The sequence below is a fragment of the Linepithema humile genome, chromosome 5 (assembly GCF_040581485.1).
Source record: "Linepithema humile isolate Giens D197 chromosome 5, Lhum_UNIL_v1.0, whole genome shotgun sequence".
Classification (NCBI taxonomy): Eukaryota; Metazoa; Arthropoda; class Insecta; order Hymenoptera; family Formicidae; genus Linepithema; species Linepithema humile.
In genome coordinates this window covers 18,856,502-18,876,446 of record NC_090132.1, presented here as the reverse complement: position 1 = coordinate 18,876,446, position 19,945 = coordinate 18,856,502, and the positions used below count along the sequence as shown (strand labels likewise).

Genomic DNA, 19,945 nt, shown 5'->3' with positions numbered 1-19,945 from the left:
CGCATTAAATTAGTAACTATAATTAACTTCACCTCGATGAATACCGAAAATGGATCAGGATATATCTGGATATATTCGAGAGGTAGAATCAGCCGCACACAGTAGTAGCGACTGTTATTGATCAGACGCATTGTCTGCAACAGCACCGTTGATTCTTACACCAATAACGACACGTGCTCAGAAGGTAGTATTTTTTCGTGAATTAATCTCTGGATGATTCAAGTCATGTCTGAAAAAATCGCGAAACACAATGAGTTTCCGAATTTTCCGTATAACATGAATTTTGCCAGATTTCACTGAGACTATTGTTTCACACAGAAGAACATCAAATAAAAGTGTGCCCTTATATGGAAGTTTCTGTGCATGACAATAAGACAGTAAAAGATCCATCGAGACAGTTAAAATAGTAGGTGACAAGATTGACGAGAGATCAGAATAAGTTTTGCCACACTCGTCGACGACAAGCTTACGTGGTAAGACGATAGAGAACAGACTTTAGAGTAGACGGAAGATAAGTGAGAAGTAAAATTTCTTGTGCAAATTCGAGATAGAATTCGAGAATAAACCATCTGACAAGCTAACCTTTCAGCGGACACATCGCAAACCACGTCGTAAATCCTACCACGTGGGGTATGCCGAATTCGTCTGATAAAAGAAAAGAAACGATCGTGTAAGTTACAAATTTTCGACCGGCTCGAGCTGCGGAGGATGATGACTCGATGGAAACGATGAGCGTAATCTTGATGGCGCTAAGTACTTTACGTAGACAGTCAATTAGCAAGACAATCACTAAGAAACATCAGGCAATTGGGGAACACGAATGACGATGATGGCTTGTAAATCCAACGCATCGCGATGGATCCAACGACGATCGAGATTCTCTTGATCCTCGCTTGATCGCCACGCACTATGATACATAATCCACAATACAAGTTATAGCTAAACGTATCGCTTGCCTCCCAAATTCGTGATACTCTCACTAAACTGTTACTCTGCAAATCTCGTTCAAATTACTGATATAAAAATAAGAAAGTTTTTACGAATCTTATCTTTAATGCAATTGGAAAGAATCCTTCGACGATTACGTTTCGTTAAATCCTTAATCCTCGTTGGAGTATCAAATTTTATTTATTTATTTATCGTCAAGCCACTATTCTCAAAATCAACTAATGTTACGGAATTGGATTGCGACATTTTTCTACATTAACTTTACTAAGAGTAAAAAGATCATAGAGAATTTACGAAGCAATTGATACACGCATGTTGTGGCTGTTAGTGGATTGTTCCTGTGAGGTGTTGTTAGAAAAGCCACGAAAGCACCGCAATCCAAGGTTAGCGGATGGACTGGCCTAAGTTGTACCTGGAACCAGAAGGTACGGCCCTTTGAGGTCTTTCGCCTCTTTCGACAGCGGAGCCGTATTCGAGTTCGGGCAACTGCTGCTGCGGGCGACAGATGGTACATAGGCGTCCTTCGGTTCGCGACGCTCCTGCAAATCTGACGTCAACAAGGCATGCATACCACATGAACAGTCGCAATCTGAAAATGTCGATTGTGTCGTACGTGTTTTAGCAAAGTTAGCACACCATTGACCCGATTTTTCGTCTCGCCACCGCCATCGGGGTGGTCTTCAACGAAAATGCAGATAAAAATAAAATCAAAAGTTGGATTAAAAAATAAGATAAGTTAAATTAACTTAAATTAAAGTTCACTCTTTTAACAACCCGACATTCATAATTAACGAAAGTAAAATAACTTAGAAACTAAAGTTTGAAATAAGATACAATAACAAAATATGTATTAATTTAAAGAGGTGGATTCTTAATTCGATATCAGATTGAAATTATTTATTATTATAGCTTGATTATATATATATTAAATATTATGTCGGGTTATTACATAAAGTGGCATAAAAGTATTTAACAAATTAAATATATACTAATTAATACAACAAAAATTAGAGGACAGAAGAAGGGGACGGGAAATATTATTTTATTTAAAAAAATAATGCAAAATTCAGAAACAAAACATATGTACAAAAGAATAAAAAATTAAATAAGTAGATAATATAAGCATAAAGTAAAAAAAAAATAGAAAACGCGCTCGCGTTGAAATTGGATAAATTAAATAAGCGATCGAAATTGTGCTAAAATTACGTCGAGACAATCTCTTGTTTCTGAGCGTCCATGTACTCGATAGACATGTTATGTACATTACTTGTGTAACCGTCGGCGACCTGTCAAAAAGTAATTATCGAGGACATCAAGACGGGGCAATAACATGAAACTTACTCTTTGAGGAGGAATGGTTGCGTCCTATCTCAGCTAACGATCGTATGATCGGTAACTTCGACATGTTATTGTCTTTACGTCTTTCGTGCTGATGCCGATGTCTGACGAGGAGGGCTTCTCTCACCTGTAACGATATTAATACCCTGTCTGATCGATCGATTGGGAATCGTACACGTGTGGCTGGTATCCTGAAGTATTGATTCAAATTAGAAATAACACGGATCCTTAATATGGAATTTCAAATCTCTGAATTTTTCACTTCCTGTAAAATCGATAATGTTTTTAAAAGTAACAGCTCGATAATGTTGCTATCTTTGTCCGATAACTTCTCTCCTATTTTAGCGAGACATATGAATTTTATGAACTGTGTCAGACATCTATGTGCTACATCAAAATGGCAAAATGGGATTATGAAAATGTATTCAAAGTTCATCTAAATGTGTCGTTGGAGATTCTTCTATTGATAAGCATGATATTTCAAACTTCGCTTTTACCTTCTCTCGCAATTCGGTCGGCAACACTCCTTTATTGACCATATTATCCAAAACGAGATCAGCTATCTGCTCCAAGCCCTGTGCCTCCATATCCAACATGACGGTTCCGTTTAAGAGAAGGCTTCTCAACTCAAAGAGCGAGTGTAGCGATAATGTGGCGACATGAGGTTTGCTCCACCTATTGCCACCTTCCTCGACATCTTCCTCGAATTTGATCCATCTGCGCATACGTGCATATTCGCGGTGTTTAAAATCGTTTACATGTTTTTTAATTTGACGATTTTAAAGTCTTACGTGCAAATTTGAAATTTTTATCTACTTTTGTTTGAAAAAATTATCGTCGCAATAATTTATTCGACAAATTATTTTTATCATTAAAATTATTTTTCATTTTTTCTTAAATTTCATGAATTTAAAACTTAATGTAATTTACAATTCTCTCCTGTTTTTGTGTAAAAAATTATCATCACAATAGTTTATTCCGTTACATTATTAACATATAAATTAATTTATAATATATTGCTGTGCATGTGAAAAAGAGAAAGAGTTTGATGATATTCCCTCGTGCTAACAATACTATCCAGAATCCGCGGTTTCAATGCATAACATGATAAACATGTTTCTGCACTTCAAAGCGCTAAATCGACAAGGGGTTGAGATTGCTATTTGAACTTTACCTCGCCGTTTCCTTCCATTCCATCTCATCGCCATCCTTGACAAGCTCCTCCATCTCTGAGAAGAGCGGATGCGATTCGTGTGCATCATCACCAACTTCCTCGCCGAGGATAAACTGTACTCTCTGGGCGGGTGGAGTAACTAAACAATCACGCGATAGAGTGTGAATCAATTTCGAAATCGCATTCGGAAACGAAGATTTGTGAGAGTATGTACAATATTCATAAAGAGGACAGAGACATTTATCAGAATGTATATAAGAGATAATAGGCAAGAGATTTGTTTAAAATGACATTATTTGCGAAATATTGATCTAAATGTGATTGAAAAGTATTTTTATGAATGATGAAATACATACAACAACAATATTATGACGACAGACATTCTTTGGCTTCTCAATTGTATCTTATGTATATTTATGTATATTTATCAAGTAGTGGTTGATTTATGATAACTTTTACAAGAGATGATTTTTACTTGCGCATTAATTAAAGCAAGCAAGTAAATTTCTCAGAACATGCCATGTTGCATTTCATTCTTCGCACATCCTAGCAAATGCATGTAATAATATTCAGAAAAGGAAAACATTGTGTAGCATATATAAGTAAAAGAAAAACGATTTTCCCTAGCGAAATATCAGAGACAGAATAAAATCCTACGCTGAAGAGACAGGAAAGTTATAATGGCAAGATGAAAAGATGACGAGAAATAAAATTCAACTGAAGATGTCAGTGTAAAAACATCCAACGAAAGTAATTTTAGCGAAACTTGTGTAACACAAAAGAAGGAAAGAGTTGTTACTCTCGAAACATTTTTCGAGCATGATTATGTCAATTTCGAAGCGGAATGAAAGGAGAAGTTGACGTCGATTGCTCGACCGAAAAAATGGTACAAAATATACATACGTATGTGTGAATATATGTATACGCCATGATAGATGACGCATGCACATTAGAAAGATTCTTTCAGAAACACATAGAAAGCAGAATAAAAAACAAGAACTTCTTGATTTTTTATAGAACGGTTGTGTAACCTGTTGTGTGATGTAAGTTACCTGGAGCTGGGTAAAACACTATTTCATAAAATAAAAAAAAAAAAAACAGGAGGAGACCACCTCACAGTTAACAAGGTCTTTTTATTTATAATCTTGTGATATAAAGGGAGTTTTAAAGTCAATCAATAATTTAATCTAAAAGATTCACCGCAAGATTGATTAAGTAGTTATGTGATTAATTCAAATTAATTATAAGCATAATTAATCCAATTATTATTTTTTATAATATATTATATTTTCAAACTTTATATTGATTTTGACAAAAAATTTGCCAATTAGAAAATACAAGCGCATTCGTTTGTGTGGGCCTTAAAATAACTTTAATTCTTTTTCATGCACAATAATATTTAAAAAATTTTTAAATATTTAACTGTCACAGATGATTTATTAATTTGTTAATTATTGTACCAATTAATATTTTTATCGATCGCGTTTATGTACCGTGGACGCGGAAATAGCGTTCTTACCCTTTTCTGGAATTATGTATATTGTGTCGTGTGCGTCGATAAATTTCGGTACCGTTCGTACATCCCACAAGATTGTAAATATTTAGCGTAACCACTGCATTGCATAACCCGGCAGGACTATACCCTGGTATACATAATTTGCATTCGACATGTGCAGAGGACGCATTGCGAACATATAGCGAGGCACTTTGCCGTAACTATGTGCGGTATAGTAACATTACATACAATCGCCTTCATGTAATGATAATCAACGAGTTAAGACGGATATCGACGCAACGTACGAGCTACCCGTATCTGATAAATGTCAATGCACGTGACACGATTATCACTACCTTATATCTTATCAGGCCACTACCTTAGGCTTAAACATTTGATCGAAATAATTTCTTTCGTGCGATACGATCTTAATGTAAGCATCGTCCGCGATTGGCCTCGTTAATGTCTCGTGTATAATCGATGGCGAGCACGTGAGATCCTCGGCGAAAACCCGAAGAATCGCGTCGCGTAGTAGGATGCACGAATGGTCCTGCGTTAAATATTTGTACATAAAAAAATCTTGTATGTATGCATAAGGGTGGCTTACATATCATCTCGCCGGCGGGGTCGCAGATGCTAGCGAGGCGACCCCTGCGCGCCATCAACAATTGTCCTGCAATGTCAACGGTGTTGCCGTGTCATTCGGACCGCGCAAAAACACGTCGATTTTCGAGAGACTTGATATTCACACATTTCACGATACTGATATACGGATCACAAAAAATTGCAAAAAAAAGAATTGCATTTTTTGCGAAACTTTCTTACAAGAAATTAAAAATTTTTCATCCTTCTATAAAGTAAATTATTTATTTCTCTCTATAATTATTAGTTATTAACGGATTTTTTTTATTAGTCTCCCATTATGTTCTGAGTTTACATAAATTACAAAAATAAAAAATTACACAAATTTAGCCGTTTGTAATTAAAAATATCTTTTATCTAATACATGCATAAAGTCAGTTTATTAAAATCAAACTGAATGCTTATTATAAAGGGATTGAATAGACGAATAAAAGTAATAATATTGAATAAAAATTTCTAATTTTTTGAAATACATTAAACAAAGTTATATTCTATCGATTAACATTAGTAAAAAAATGTACTGGGATCAAAGAAATCCAACTTATTTATTTTTGTTTTGATAACTAATTTATTTTAAAATTCTTGACGTTTTGCTAATAATTTAAATGCAATGAAAGTTCACTCAAAGATTTGACATTTATGTCACGTACGTAAAAAAAATACGTAAAAAATATTTAAAAAAAGTTGTTCTTTTCACGATTTATATTTTATTATAATATATTTAAAAAATATTTATTGAATAAATCATGAAATTTAATAGTTTATTTATTATTTTAATAACGGATCTCTCATAACTGTATCTAACTTATTCCAAAGATTAGATAACAATAATTAGAAATTTTTCTTACACATCATCATTATTTTTGTTAATAATATTTACTTTTTTATCTATATTTGGTTTTATATTTAACTCGTATTTATTTTTTAAATCTACGTGTTAATATATGTATTAAATAAATTGCAATTTCAATTATTTTATTTAAAAAATTTAAACCGTTTATACGTCAATATAAACTGGCTTCTAGTGTACAGAGTACAAATTTTTAACAGACCGGAAAACTCTTTCGCGTGTCCAATTAAAGTTGAAGAACCGTCATCTATAGCTCAATTAGAAAATAAACGGAACAGCGACTAATACAGCGCGGTTCAGTAGAAAGTTATAAACAAAATTCTTCGATATTAATTTATAAAGTAAGCTATCTAAGTGCAATTAAGTTGTATTTGAGATCTCATACTAATTGGTTCAATCTATAACGTTAGAGAAATTAATACGAAGTGGAAAAAGAAAAAATATACATTTCAGCACTTTTAGGGAAACGTTTAACATTTAAAATCTAAGAGTAATAAAAGTTTTATAAACAAGATGTTTGATAAATATAATGGACATAAATAATATTTGATATGTTAGATACTTAGCATGTTTCAAAAAGTGTCAATCTTTATTTAAGATTGTCAGATTCTTTGAGAAAAGTGGATTCAATTTTTCTTTAGAAAATATTTCAGAAAAATGTCATTCTTAGTTGCTATTTTTTGGGTTTCGAATCTTTGAACAATATTATCGTACACTTCTTGGCAATTAATATTTAATCTTTATAAATTGTTATTATGAAAGTGTTGCAAGTAATAAAAGTGATATTGCGGTCGAGATGCTTTGCTGCTTTTAACATCAGAAGAAATTAAATGGATAGCGCTATAGTTGCCAAAGAAAGTGCAACGAGTTTTTGACTTGCGTGCTTTTCATGAAAGTTGTCGAGAAATGTACTTCTTGAAGAGCTTCTTGAAGGGCTTCGATAAAAATTTTTTTAACACGAAGAGCGCTTCTAACTTTGATCGATTTTAGAAGAAAATAATACGAGATATGTTCAATATCGTAAAAAAACACAATAACGAATTCCTATTTTTCAATCAAAAACATAAATGCGTATAAAAAATAAATAGCTATTAAAAATTGTACATCGTTTTTTATTAAATTATTCATTTAATTTGCAAACATTAATTGATTGATTGATTTGCGAGAATATTCAATTAATTATTCTTATAACATGCAAAAATAAAATTAAAGGTCATGGATATTCAATGCAATCACAAATACAGATTAAAATTAAATTTTCATTAAAGGTTAACTCGGTAATTTTTACACCATTTAATTTTATGAAAATAATTATTAATTAATAATTATTGTTAATAATTCTCTAAATTAATAAATATTAACGTTGTTATTCTGAGCATAAAATATAAAATAGAAAAAATTTTTCTGGGGCTCTAATATATCTGGCCGTAAAAATATTTAAAGAACTGAAAGGTTGCTGGAGCAACTCGATATCGACTGTCTTTCTGCACTCGGTGCATCAAAAGTAGGGTGAACACCCGGATAAGTCTCGACAAGTGGTTGGCGCGTTGCCATGTACGGTTCGATAGAGCCGCAAAGGCGCAACGCGTCACATGTAAACTGTCACAATATAGCATTCCCAATTAATTTCGGCTTAAAAATAGTGCAAGTTTGCAAAACAATCAGCGTAACAAGGCCGTGTAACGTAATCATCGCAATATTTGAGGCGTGATTAAAATCGCAAGGATGAAATAATAATGCCGTCGCGAAATGCGAAGCTCGCGTCGCCATGAAAATGTGGAGTTGAAGGCCCTGGTTTCATTTTTAGATTGGCGCTATGTGCTTTTTATATTTGCCGACTGCCTGTTTTCAACAGTGAAAACACAAAGGCGGAGAATTTATATTTGCATGACTGTACAAACGATTCTATATGAATTTTAATTGGTAAGTTACATATTTGACAACATTTTTTTGCTTCTGGTAATTTCGAGGTACTTAATGTTCGTACCGAGAATTCTTAATTTTTTCACTCATATAATGGAATAAAAACTTTTTCGCGTTATATGCACTCGTACGCGATGCTATTTGACATTTAATTTCTTCTTGTACAAGCTGTGATTCGCGAAATTAGAAAATATCACACACATGTAATTAATATTTGTAGGTATGCCCACAAGAATTCGCGCTTTGTGTCACAACGCCGGTATTAATAAGCCACAGAATTTGAAACATTCGCTTATTGACAGGAAACACGACACGATAACAGTCGAACAATACATTAATATTTGTTATGGTATGTAATAATATACGAATACAGCGTGCAAAGAAATTATATATTCAATCGTCGATTGAAAATGTAGATCAAAAGATATGAAGCATATCATATCTGTTCAATATAAAATCTCTCAGTACACTCTGATGTATTGATGACACATTAAAAGATGATACGTTTGACGTTAATAATCAGCGAAAGCGATGCTCGGAATTTATCTGGAAAACCTATCGCGTCTGCATAGAGGTATCACGGTGTCCGCATTATACGATACTTTGTCACCGCTCAGTTTGAACAGAGTGTTTGAACAGAGTTTGAATAGAGAACAAAGTATCGCACAGTGCGACACCATTATCGATGAGAATCGCGAGGACGGGTCAGGCAGGAGAGAAAGGGAGAAACGATCTACTTACTTGGCCTGTCGTTGTCGGCATCCTCCTTACCGCAAGGGTATGACTGCCGTTGTGAATGATGGTGCTTATGGTGGCGACGGTGTCTTCTCTCCCCCGGCAGATGCACGCCCACGTACACCGTATGCGCTCTGTGACCTGGAAGCAGATGAAAGGGGATGCCTCGTCAGTGCCTCTCAACCCCCGCTATCGGAAATATGCGAGTATCAGCACGATTCTTGCTCGACGAGAGCACACGTGCACATCGGGGCACTTTCTGTCGAAAGTGCGAAGGGAAGGAATTTAGAACGGCGTTATTCGATCACGTTATTCCACCTGCGAAAACTTGCGCGCGCGAGAAAAGCAGATCTGGCGGCGGATGAAAGGATTCTCGTGTTTTCCTGGATGAGATTAATCTACACGAGGATTATAGTTCGAACGCAGAGTTACGGTACGTTCGCGTGTTGCGCGCTCGTATAAGCGAAAAGGTCAACAGGCCTGCGCTGATTTTGTAGTGATTCGCGGGGGAGTGGTTGAACTTTGTGCGAGCGATGACATATATTAATGCATCTATTATTCGCACTTTCTTGATATTAATAACGAAACCTTTCAATATTGATATATTTTACAGTGACATCCATGATGCGCTGTCATAAACTTTGATAGATATATTCGAAATGCGCTTTCATTTATGGTTGCGCGTTTATTAACAAATTATCACTTTGATATTATGTCAGAATTATGTCATAATAACAATATTACAAAAAGAATATGACAGATATCTAGGTGGATAAATAGATATGTATTAAGATAAATTGTTACTCGTTATGAGAGTATCACAAATACACGTAATTTACGTTTATAGATAAGTATATGGACATAAACAAGCACATTGAAGTTATGATCATGGCATGTGATATCAAAGTAGCATTAGAAAGGTTAAATGTTATTTGTAATACATTCATGTGTACAATTTTATAGATATTTTTTTCAAACTTTGACTTCGCGCATATATTTTAATTTTTTAATGTACAGTTAACGATACATATAAAAATATTATACTTTTTCCATAAAGTAATTATGAAGCTATTTATCTATATATAAAAAAAAGATAACAGAATAACAATTTTACCTTTTAGTCTAGGCTTCTTTAAAAAAAATACCTGTTAGCAAAAAAATATTGGCTTGTATCTCGAAGCACAGTTGAAGATTTATAAATTATAAATATTAGCCACGTGGAACTTTAGTTTTGAAGACCCCCCGACATACTTTAATGAAGCTTACAACGAAACTTCAATGATTCACATCGAATGAAGAAACACTTGTCGGGCGGAGCGATCAATTTCTTTCGTTAAAAAGTTCAGCGTCTACCGTACAAGATCGTTGCGACACGTAACGGCCCCTATTCGTATGTTTTATCGTCGTTGATGGATACGAGGTGACCTCGTCACTGTCCATCCATAGCCGGCGTTGTTTAACGAAGTAACGATTTTCGAAGCACCTATACGCGCGAGTGTCGTCGTGTGAGCAAACACTGAAGCCAGATTCGTATCGGACTGACCTATAGACACATCATTGCGTGTTGAAGACCTGATGTTTCAGCAGAAGCTCGCCTTGTATCCGTTTGCTAATGAGATATCCGCAGTTGTGGAAATTTTATATGAGTTTCGTGCCAAGTATCATCGGAACTATCGTTCCCGCATTATTTCACGTATCCTTCTTCGCCGGTTAAATATTATTCTTCCATAACGCTCGCGTAACAAATCAAACACATTTAGCTCACATCGTCGATGAAATATTCATGTGTCATTATTAGCTTCCATTGAAATGCTCAGAATAACAAGAGGAAAATCCATCTAGCGTTTCGCATGTGCTTATAACAGCGATTTGCAAAAATAGGACGCGAATTCAGTAGGTCGAATATAACGATTTGATATGAGTGAATCGACAGTTCCCTATATTTTGCTGAGTAGTTCCAATTTTAGCTTCAATGTCAAATGTCTTAATACTTTTTAAATTATAAAACTCCTTGTTTCATGAATTGATAATTAATAACTTTCGTCGATAAGTTTTTATTCTTTTTTAGAGCATAGCCTTATAATATAATGAAAAAGAAAGTTAGCGTTTAACTTTCATTAACTCTGAGCGAATCCGGAAGCATCTGATGAATGTTTCTTACCTTCATAATCCTTTTCCGTGTAAGACTGATGAGTGATCCGCGCGCCCGGATCTTTCGGGGCCTCATCGTCACCTGTCCCGCCCGCGTGGGCCCCGCCACTGCTGGCCTTCGGCTGCATCCACGGTCTGCACAAATAAATTAAACGTCTGATTTAATTATTGTGATGCGACGATGACTCTTTATATGCACTCGCTGCGTCAATGGACGCATATTTTTATTATTAACACACTAACGAGTTTCCAGCCGGCAGAAATGCTATCGAGTCCATTTGTTCGTCACATTATTCTTTTTTTTTCGAAGCGTGCTGCTTTTGACGAATAAATTTTTTTCTCGAAAGCCTGGCATTTTATTGATAAAAATCAATTTCTAGTTTTGTTATTAATATCGAATTCTCGTATTCCGTTCAATTAATGCATATCGAAAGTTCCCTCCGTTTACTCATTTTGGTGGCGGTAAAAGGTGCCAAACGTACCCACGAGCGTGCATCGACGCGAAATATTTCGTGGGCGTCTGTCCACGACCGCTCACAACTACCGACGCGAGTTAATAATAATTAAACTTCCTCAGCCGGAGGCACTTTACTCGCAACTGCTTCCTCCTCATCTTTCTCCTCCCGCTTCCATGCTATTAAGTTTCATATTATTTATTTCAGACACTCTTATATTTAGCTTTCAGTGTAGTTTATCTCTATTTTATACGCATATTTATATATATATACGTGAATACATATTTAATTTATCATTTTATAAAATCTGATTAAAATATGAAAAATATATAACGTATAATAATAGAAATAGTAAGCCAAAATAGATATGAAAATTCTTTGATTAATTTTGAAAAAATTGGTTTCTTTTTTATAAAAATGTTGTTTCATTTATTAAATTACATTCTATATAACTTTTAAATTAGACTTTTAAATTGTCATTTAATATTTTTATAATGAAATCTCTGAATTCTCGCAATATTCGCATTAATTAATTATAATATAGATATTTTTATCTATATTTCGTGACATTGTATCTGTCCTTGCTTGAGAATTATCGTAGCTTTTACGCATCTTGCTGTCCTCGTGAGAGATACATAAATTTTAACGCCCTCGCTAAGCCCTCGCTCGGAGCATGAATTTAGTGAATTCTAACTTAACTGTGTTTTCATTCGTATAGATAATTTCATAATCATTGAGATTTCAGATAATGCCATTCAGCAAATTAAGAAACATTACATATTCTGTATGTTTGATCTCAACGCGGTATCTTACTGTCTGTTTCACGCTTATTGTTAGTAATAATAAAAAATGTGTGTGTATGTGCATAAATATTTACTACGTCGTAAAATCTAGTAGGGTCAGAGACGACATAGTTAAGATTTAATGTTCTATTTCGTTTACAACGTAAGTTTACGTTGATGATGCTCTAAATTTTATGGCTGATAAAAGACGTGACATTAGTGACGCTAATATAAAGTCATTCTTCTAAATCTAAATCTCAACAAAATGGAGATATGTACAAAAAAATAATACATTAGCGAAAATAATATTTTGTAAATACAAAATTTGCACAATATGTATTAAGGAAAAAAAATTTCCCAAGTTTTTATTCAAATAATCGCATTTTTCGTATTAAAATTAGTATCTGTTTTTGTTAAAAACATGTTCCTTCAACATTCATTCAAAAATATCTTATCGGAGCTTATTCAATTGATTGATTGTTTGCCATTTAACTGATAGTACGAAACGTTGTATAATTGCATTTCAATCTACGTTTCATCCGTTCTATATCTATTCATTTACATAGGAAACTCGGTAACTTTTAGTGGAGTGCATCGTTGAATAAATGTATAGAATCGTTACGTTCAACCGTGATAGCTGACGGTCCTTAGAAGCATTTTCATGACTACACGCGAAAATGAGAAAAGTTTCAGACAGGTGTCGAAATCGTTTCGGGTTTTTGTTCAATCGGGTATAAAGCTGATTGCGGGTTGATTACAAATCAGAAAAGAGGAAATGTAGACAGACGTAAAGTTTAAATACAATATTTTAACAGAATTGATTGTGCGAATATGTTTAATAGTAATTGAGGGAAGCGAAAATGTATGCTGGGAGGATTTATTCGACCAACGTAATGCTGACATTTCCGTTAAATTACATTTAGCTTTCACATAATTATACCATTGTATACCAGATGAGTGCATATCAAGGATTATATGTATTATATTACGGAAAACACGAGCACAGGATTATATGTGCACACTATTAAACATATATATATACCACTATTAGTAATTAAATTATACATTATTTTAAAATAATAAATTTATGATATTTCATTATGCACAATCTCATATATTAATGTGGACTTGATGTAGATATTTCATCAAATATCGTATAAATTTTAATATATCTTTAACATAATTCATAAATTTGGCTAAAAAATATAAATGATATAAAGATTTCATGTATCGTACAAAACGATTTTTAATATGTATCTTTACGAAGATTTTAAACTGATTTCTTAATTTTAATTTTAATGATAATAATTTCCTTTTTATTTCAAAAGCATATAATGTTCACATAATTGAATAGTAGTTTTCATCTACTTGATTGCTTCAGAATATGAGAAGTCATTTAGCTTAGTGGAAACTTATTCCGCTTAATCCTAAGCTTCTGGAATTTAGTGGAAATCTTTTTTTTATCTAAAAGTATACTCTCATTTTCCTAAGAAACAAACGTAATAATATTGTCTATTAAGATATCTTTATCTTGCCTCGTGTAATCATCTTCTTCCTCTGAGACATTTACTAATTTCCTTTTGTGTCGACATTCTTGATTTCTTCGTTCTCACGTTTATCAACCGTAATCAGAGCAACTTTAATGCTAAGTAGGTAATGTCATGATAAAACGTACGAAAGTATAGCGAGAAATGAAATACGTATTTTCACTTCTGAATTCTGAAAATTCTAAATACTGAATAAGAAAACGAGATATTTAACGTGTACAAAAGTTCTTATCGTGTTTCCTATCGTCGCCTATCCTTTTCTAATCTTCCGCTTATGTCAATATGTAAAAAATTCACCTTTTGCCCTTCAAGTCTCGATTACCTGAGTTTATGATTGATTGCGAATAATACCGGCGATCGAAAAAAACTTCAAACAAACGGCAAGTCGTGCATAAATGATGCACTTTGCGAACAAAAGTCTAGTGTCACTATTATTGTCTAGGATGTAAGTCTCTCGCGGTAGAAATAACTGCATTAATATATAGCGGCGACCGTACACCTTCAATATTCACACATCGATCGTGTAACTGTCACGGCCGCGTTTCTATCAGTATTCCACGTTCACGCTCGTAGAAGCGGCTTGATTATCATGCTAATCGTGATTTAATTCTGGAATTGAAGCAGCTGTTTCATAGAATGAAGAGTTTTGCACGTGTTCGACTCCTCTGTCGGGATGATACGACTACGGGCGAATTTCTCACGCCTGAAAGCTCGGGATTATATGAAAGATAATAGCGATAGTGACAGTGACCATAATATTACTGATGAATAGCAGCAATAATTACTGAATCTATTACTGTGTTTCGACGACACGAGAAAGAGGTGATTTGTAAATTAATATATTTACAATAAGAAGAAATCTTTTTTTTATCTCGGTTTATGCAGAGAATATTATTAGTAAAATATGTTGCTTCTCTTATCAAGCTTTTCTAATTTATTGAATTATCTTTGTTATCAGGTTATTAGTGATAAATTTCAATTGTTACCAGATAAAATCTAAAAACAATAAAAAATTTCATCAAAGCAGTAAAACGAAAAGCTAAGGATAATAAAGCAATGATTAAAGGCCAACCATAAAACCTGAAATTGCAAATATCATAAAAATACGAAAATAATGAATATAAAACGAGTTGTTGATTAGAACTTAAATTGCATTACAATGTGTACGTAAATAAAATAGTATGATACACATGTTGTGCAAATTACTTGATAAATTTGTTTTTCATTTTTTTATGGGGATTGATTTATTCAAAATTTTGTTATTATTTTACATCGTTTAATTAAAATCGCAAAAAGTATTGAGTTATAATTAGGGAAGACAGTTATTTTGTTTTTAATTAGATAATGTGCGTAAAATTTATACAACAAGATATTGATAGTACTTGATGATAAAGACATAATTGAAATATTATAATTTGATAAATATTTAATATTTAACGAAAAATGACGTAAATTTATTAGAGCACCATGTTGCTTGCCCATGTCAGAGATAATGCTTCATGACATAAATAAGCATATAAAAAGATGTAGTATGCTACGATTATCTGCCTACGCTGCGGATGTTAATTTTGACACGTGCACTGTACGACAGTGTTTTATGCTTTGTCAGCTCATAACAAAGAATAAGTTATATTAAGTGAAGATGACGATATATCGCGTTACGCTTCTCGCGTTACTTGAAAATCCTTGTCATTCATTTTCATTTTCACTTGGGATTTCTATTTTTAACCGCGAAGGTCTTTCTGTTTGTTTCATCTGTTTATTCAGATGCGAATAATAAAATAAAATAGGTGGATGATAGTCGAAGATATTGCATAAATTCTAATCGTAACTTCTCTTATCTGCTATTCGCATTACCTTATTTCCAAAAGTCGTCAATCTTTGTTGTTATCCTCGCTTTTGCGGACAGTCCCGAATCTGCAATCTCCCGATTGCATTCAACGATCCGATGCAAACGTTTGACGATCACCGAGTGCGCGGCATTTCTTATATCTCGTTCCCGATAACACGTGGCGGGAAACAGTTAATAGTTTCGCACCGCACATGCACCTCGTCGCAGATGCAACTGGCGCAAAGGCGAGCTTTACGCGACGTGAATCAATCGCGGACGGGGCGGGGAAGACGATCGTTTAATCTGTTTTTTCGTGGGCGCTGCCAGGTGCAGCTCTCGACGGCGTACGCATTTGCAGTGCTCGATATAAACACGAACGACGCACGCATATGCTGTCAGGGTCGTCTCGGCTCAGTGTCTTCGCGGAGAAAGACAGTAGAATAACACCGGCGCCGCGATCCCGCGTTATACATCCAATGAGTGCTCTTTGAAGGTCCACAGGTTATAGTGATTCTTTGAGATATTTAAACATGTTAATATATTAAATCCATTGAGATATGTTCGAAAGATGTGAAGGCTATTAGTTTATGTGCTAAAACATTAATATGTATAGGGTAATAACAATCCGATTACGCATAATTAGCTATGCAAAGAAAAATGTCTAACTCATATAGCTATGTATTAAAATATTATGCTAATCGATTTAAATTAGTGCTGCATTCTTGCTTGTTAACGACACATTGCTTTAAAATATTTTATTAAGTTCTTATAATAAAAAAAAACTGTACACGGAAAAAATTTTATATCTAAAAATTACTATGTACGGCAGCAGCCGCGGATCCAGGAATTATACAAATTTCTTACTATGTTTTTTACACAATGGCCATAGTATTTAAACCGATAATTCCTCTTATGATCCGCGGCTACTGCCGTATCATAATAATTTTGATATAAAATTTTTTCCGTGTGAGATTATCTCGGGAATATTCAAATTTTATTTCGAAAATAAATCAGTTTTGTCTATTATTAAAAGTGTACTGTTAATCTCGTGGAAAAATTGACTCGCAAAGATATCAAGCGTTGAGTATCTCGTGCATTTTGAAATTTCTTGTAATGTAACGACGCGAGGTCATTCAACAGAATGTCAAGATCGTATCGCTGACCGCTGATTACGAACCGTCAAGTGGATAATTACCATGATACGATTACTCAGGTAATGTGTATATACAGAGGTCTACATAATGAACGACCTATTCGTCCGAGTTGCCTCTCTAATAGAGGAAGGGAGGTTTGATAAACGAGGAAAGAGGGAACGATCACTGTTTAATTGCCACATCGTCGTTCGTCGATAGATAAGCGAATTTTCGAGCTTTATTAAACGTTTCTCAGTTTCTCCTTTCTTTCCTTTTAATTTTTTCCCACGAAACTTGTTTATTCATTTGTATGCACTGTAAAAATTTATTGCATAAACAACTGTAGCTTAAAATGATTAAATATACGAAATTACGAATTTACGTCAGACGTAAAATCGAAAAACGTAAAGGTTTCGAATTATTCGGCTCGATCGTATATTAAAAACAGTTTAAGTTAAAAATATTTCTAAAAAACTATCGGGAAATTCCTTTTAGTATTTTAACCTTGTGAATATAACATTTAACGATATATTCAGCTTAAACGTTCAAACTATATACGTCGTTTACTGAAGTGCGTCGTACTTCCGTTAATCGGTGCATTTAGCACCTTCGCTTAAATTTATCACAGTCAGTGGGACATAGTTTCCCAGCAATTCATTATCAAATAAATTAATCATAGTTTCACAACGTCATGTAATCGTATCAATTGTATCAAGTGTCTTCTTAATTAGCAAATAAATCATTAAATTATTTCTTGGCTCATCATATCGAATCTCATATCTGTTTATCAATCCGGACAGAGATATCACGTTTACACTAATAAGCAATGTTGATAAATCTCAGTGTGAAACTAATTTAATAATTTACTGCAAGAAAATTTATAATTCTGCTAACAAATATTATCAAAGAGAGAAAAAAAAACAGATTTTTAAATATATTTAGAATGAAATGTTTTGCATATATATATATATATATAAAATTTACTTATTAAAATATGATAAAATCAGCAGATGCTATATTATTTTTAAAGAGAGAAAGAAAGTTTATCAACAAGTTTTTAAATATTTGGACATTTTTTTATATACGTGGAGTCAACGCCGTTAATAGGGAGTTAAACGATGAAAACTACAAACGCAACGCAGTGCATTGCGCTGCGCTTCCGGCTTCGGAGTGACCGAACGAATTCGGACGAGGAAGCGGACAATGCTCGGGATGATGATCAGGCGCGGAGGTCGGCGGACGGGCCAATGAGAGCATTAACGAGCGACAACAATGTCAAATGAAAAAGTCCTTGTGATACGGCACTTTTCCGTGGACGTCGTTGCAATATGTAGCAATAATTGGTTTAATAACGAAAACGGCTGCATATCGTTTTGGCGAGCACGTATGCGCAATCATTCTCAAAGGCAAATCGTATTTGTCAGCGTATTAATTACATAATTGAAACAGTTCCAATCTAAAGATATACAGCGCTCTTTACATCAATTATCGTGATCAACAATAAATGCCAATCAAACGCTCCCCAAATTTGTAGCGCAATAATTGTTAATCTCGAGTAATCAAGAGTGGAATTATGTAACAGTATCTATTATGATGTCAAATAAGTGTTGTGTATCTTTTAGAAAGACAGGAATTTAAAACATTGATCAGTCAATCGATTATGAATGATAACAGTCATTAAGAAATTCATTACACTATTTGTCAAAAAATCAATGCACATAAAATAATTCTAGGTACGTGATATTTGCCTTTACAAAATATTTAACTGTAACATTTGATCTTGGTTAACATAACATGTGCAAAGTTTCATTGAATGAGAAACTTGCTTAGGATATGTTAATTTTTTTTATAAACAATGTATACGTTTTATTATATAAGACGTATCGTATTTGATGTAAAAATTATTTTTAGATATTTCCAATATATTAACTCACAAGAATTTGTTGTTTATATAGTCTTTTATTAACACTCCATCAAATCTTTGTAAATTTGCTTCCACTTTTTCAAATATTTAATAATACAATATAATTTCCTAAGAAGGATATATTCAACGCATAAATAGTCTCGGCCTGCAAGTGATACCGTATCAAAAATATATTTTTTACCTCTTCTCGATGAAGAGCAATAAATCAAACAAGACGGAAAGAGCTTTAATAGCGTGGGAAATTTTGCAAGATACTTCAATATTTTCGTCATATCAAAATAAGAAATACAAGGTTCGTCGTTAAGTAAACGTCAATTAAATGTACTTTACCCTGTAAATGTACTTTCAAGTCTCTAAAAACCGCGCTTACTTCAGTTTTAAACGAACTATTATCATTTATAAACATTCACGTAAATATTTTTTAAGAAAAGAAAATACCTAAAAAAATTATCATAAGCATTCAATCGAGAAAATTTGAGTGTTATTTGAAACTTATTTAACTGTGGTTAAAGTATAACTATTGTTTCTAAATATAATCACAATGTGTTTTGCTCGCTTGATTAGTTGGCGTTGTTTTCCAAACATTTGCATCAATATCACATAAATCTTCTTTTTCGCGTTAATAAATCGAACTCTGAAATGAGTTATATATAGACAGATTTACCGTCTGTTCATGCTATCACGTGAGAACGCGATGTTCAGATAGTGATAGTTTACTTTTAAATATAAATATAATTTATCCTCTCGTGTACACACTGCAGATAATGAAAGTAAATTACCAAATAAAAGCGTATTTAACAAAGAGCAATACAGAAAATTGACTTGATTGATCATAAAATCATAAAATATGATTTATTCTTCTCTAACATTTTATATATATATTTTAATGAGATTAATTTTTACTTTGCCAAATATTAATTTGTCATTAAAGTTTAGATCGGCATCATTTGTATTATTAGATAATTTATCTACTTTTAAACATGATTAATAACACACCGAGATAATCGGCCGAATAAT

At 33.4% G+C, this 19,945-nt stretch overlaps 2 protein-coding genes across 20 annotated transcripts in view; one reads left to right on the top strand and one right to left on the bottom strand.

The window, feature by feature from the left end:
- The window catches only part of wg (wingless), a 105,797-nt gene that overhangs the window by 26,681 nt on the left and 59,171 nt on the right, over positions 1-19,945 (top strand). The window lies entirely within an intron of this gene.
- Ndae1 (Na[+]-driven anion exchanger 1) overlaps positions 1-19,945 on the bottom strand; it is a 52,757-nt gene that overhangs the window by 19,967 nt on the left and 12,845 nt on the right. For 7 of the 19 annotated variants that reach the window (XR_010890144.1, XR_010890145.1, XR_010890146.1 and 4 more), the window contains 7 exons: positions 11,267-11,412; positions 9,112-9,246; positions 5,563-5,628; positions 3,461-3,599; positions 2,784-3,003; positions 2,290-2,413; positions 1,361-1,537 (listed from right to left, as the gene is read on the bottom strand). Coding sequence is in view for 16 of the 19 variants with exons in the window: in XM_067354680.1 (XP_067210781.1) it covers positions 1,361-1,537; positions 2,290-2,413; positions 2,784-3,003; positions 3,461-3,599; positions 5,563-5,628; positions 9,112-9,246; positions 11,267-11,412 (1,007 nt within the window). In the remaining 3 variants the exon portion in view is untranslated. Of the gene's footprint in view, positions 1-582; positions 646-1,360; positions 1,538-2,289; positions 2,414-2,783; positions 3,004-3,460; positions 3,600-5,562; positions 5,629-9,111; positions 9,247-11,266; positions 11,413-15,897; positions 16,185-19,945 lie in introns of those variants that run through there. The other 12 variants (XM_067354683.1, XM_067354686.1, XM_067354681.1 and 9 more) reach the window with 7 other exon arrangements.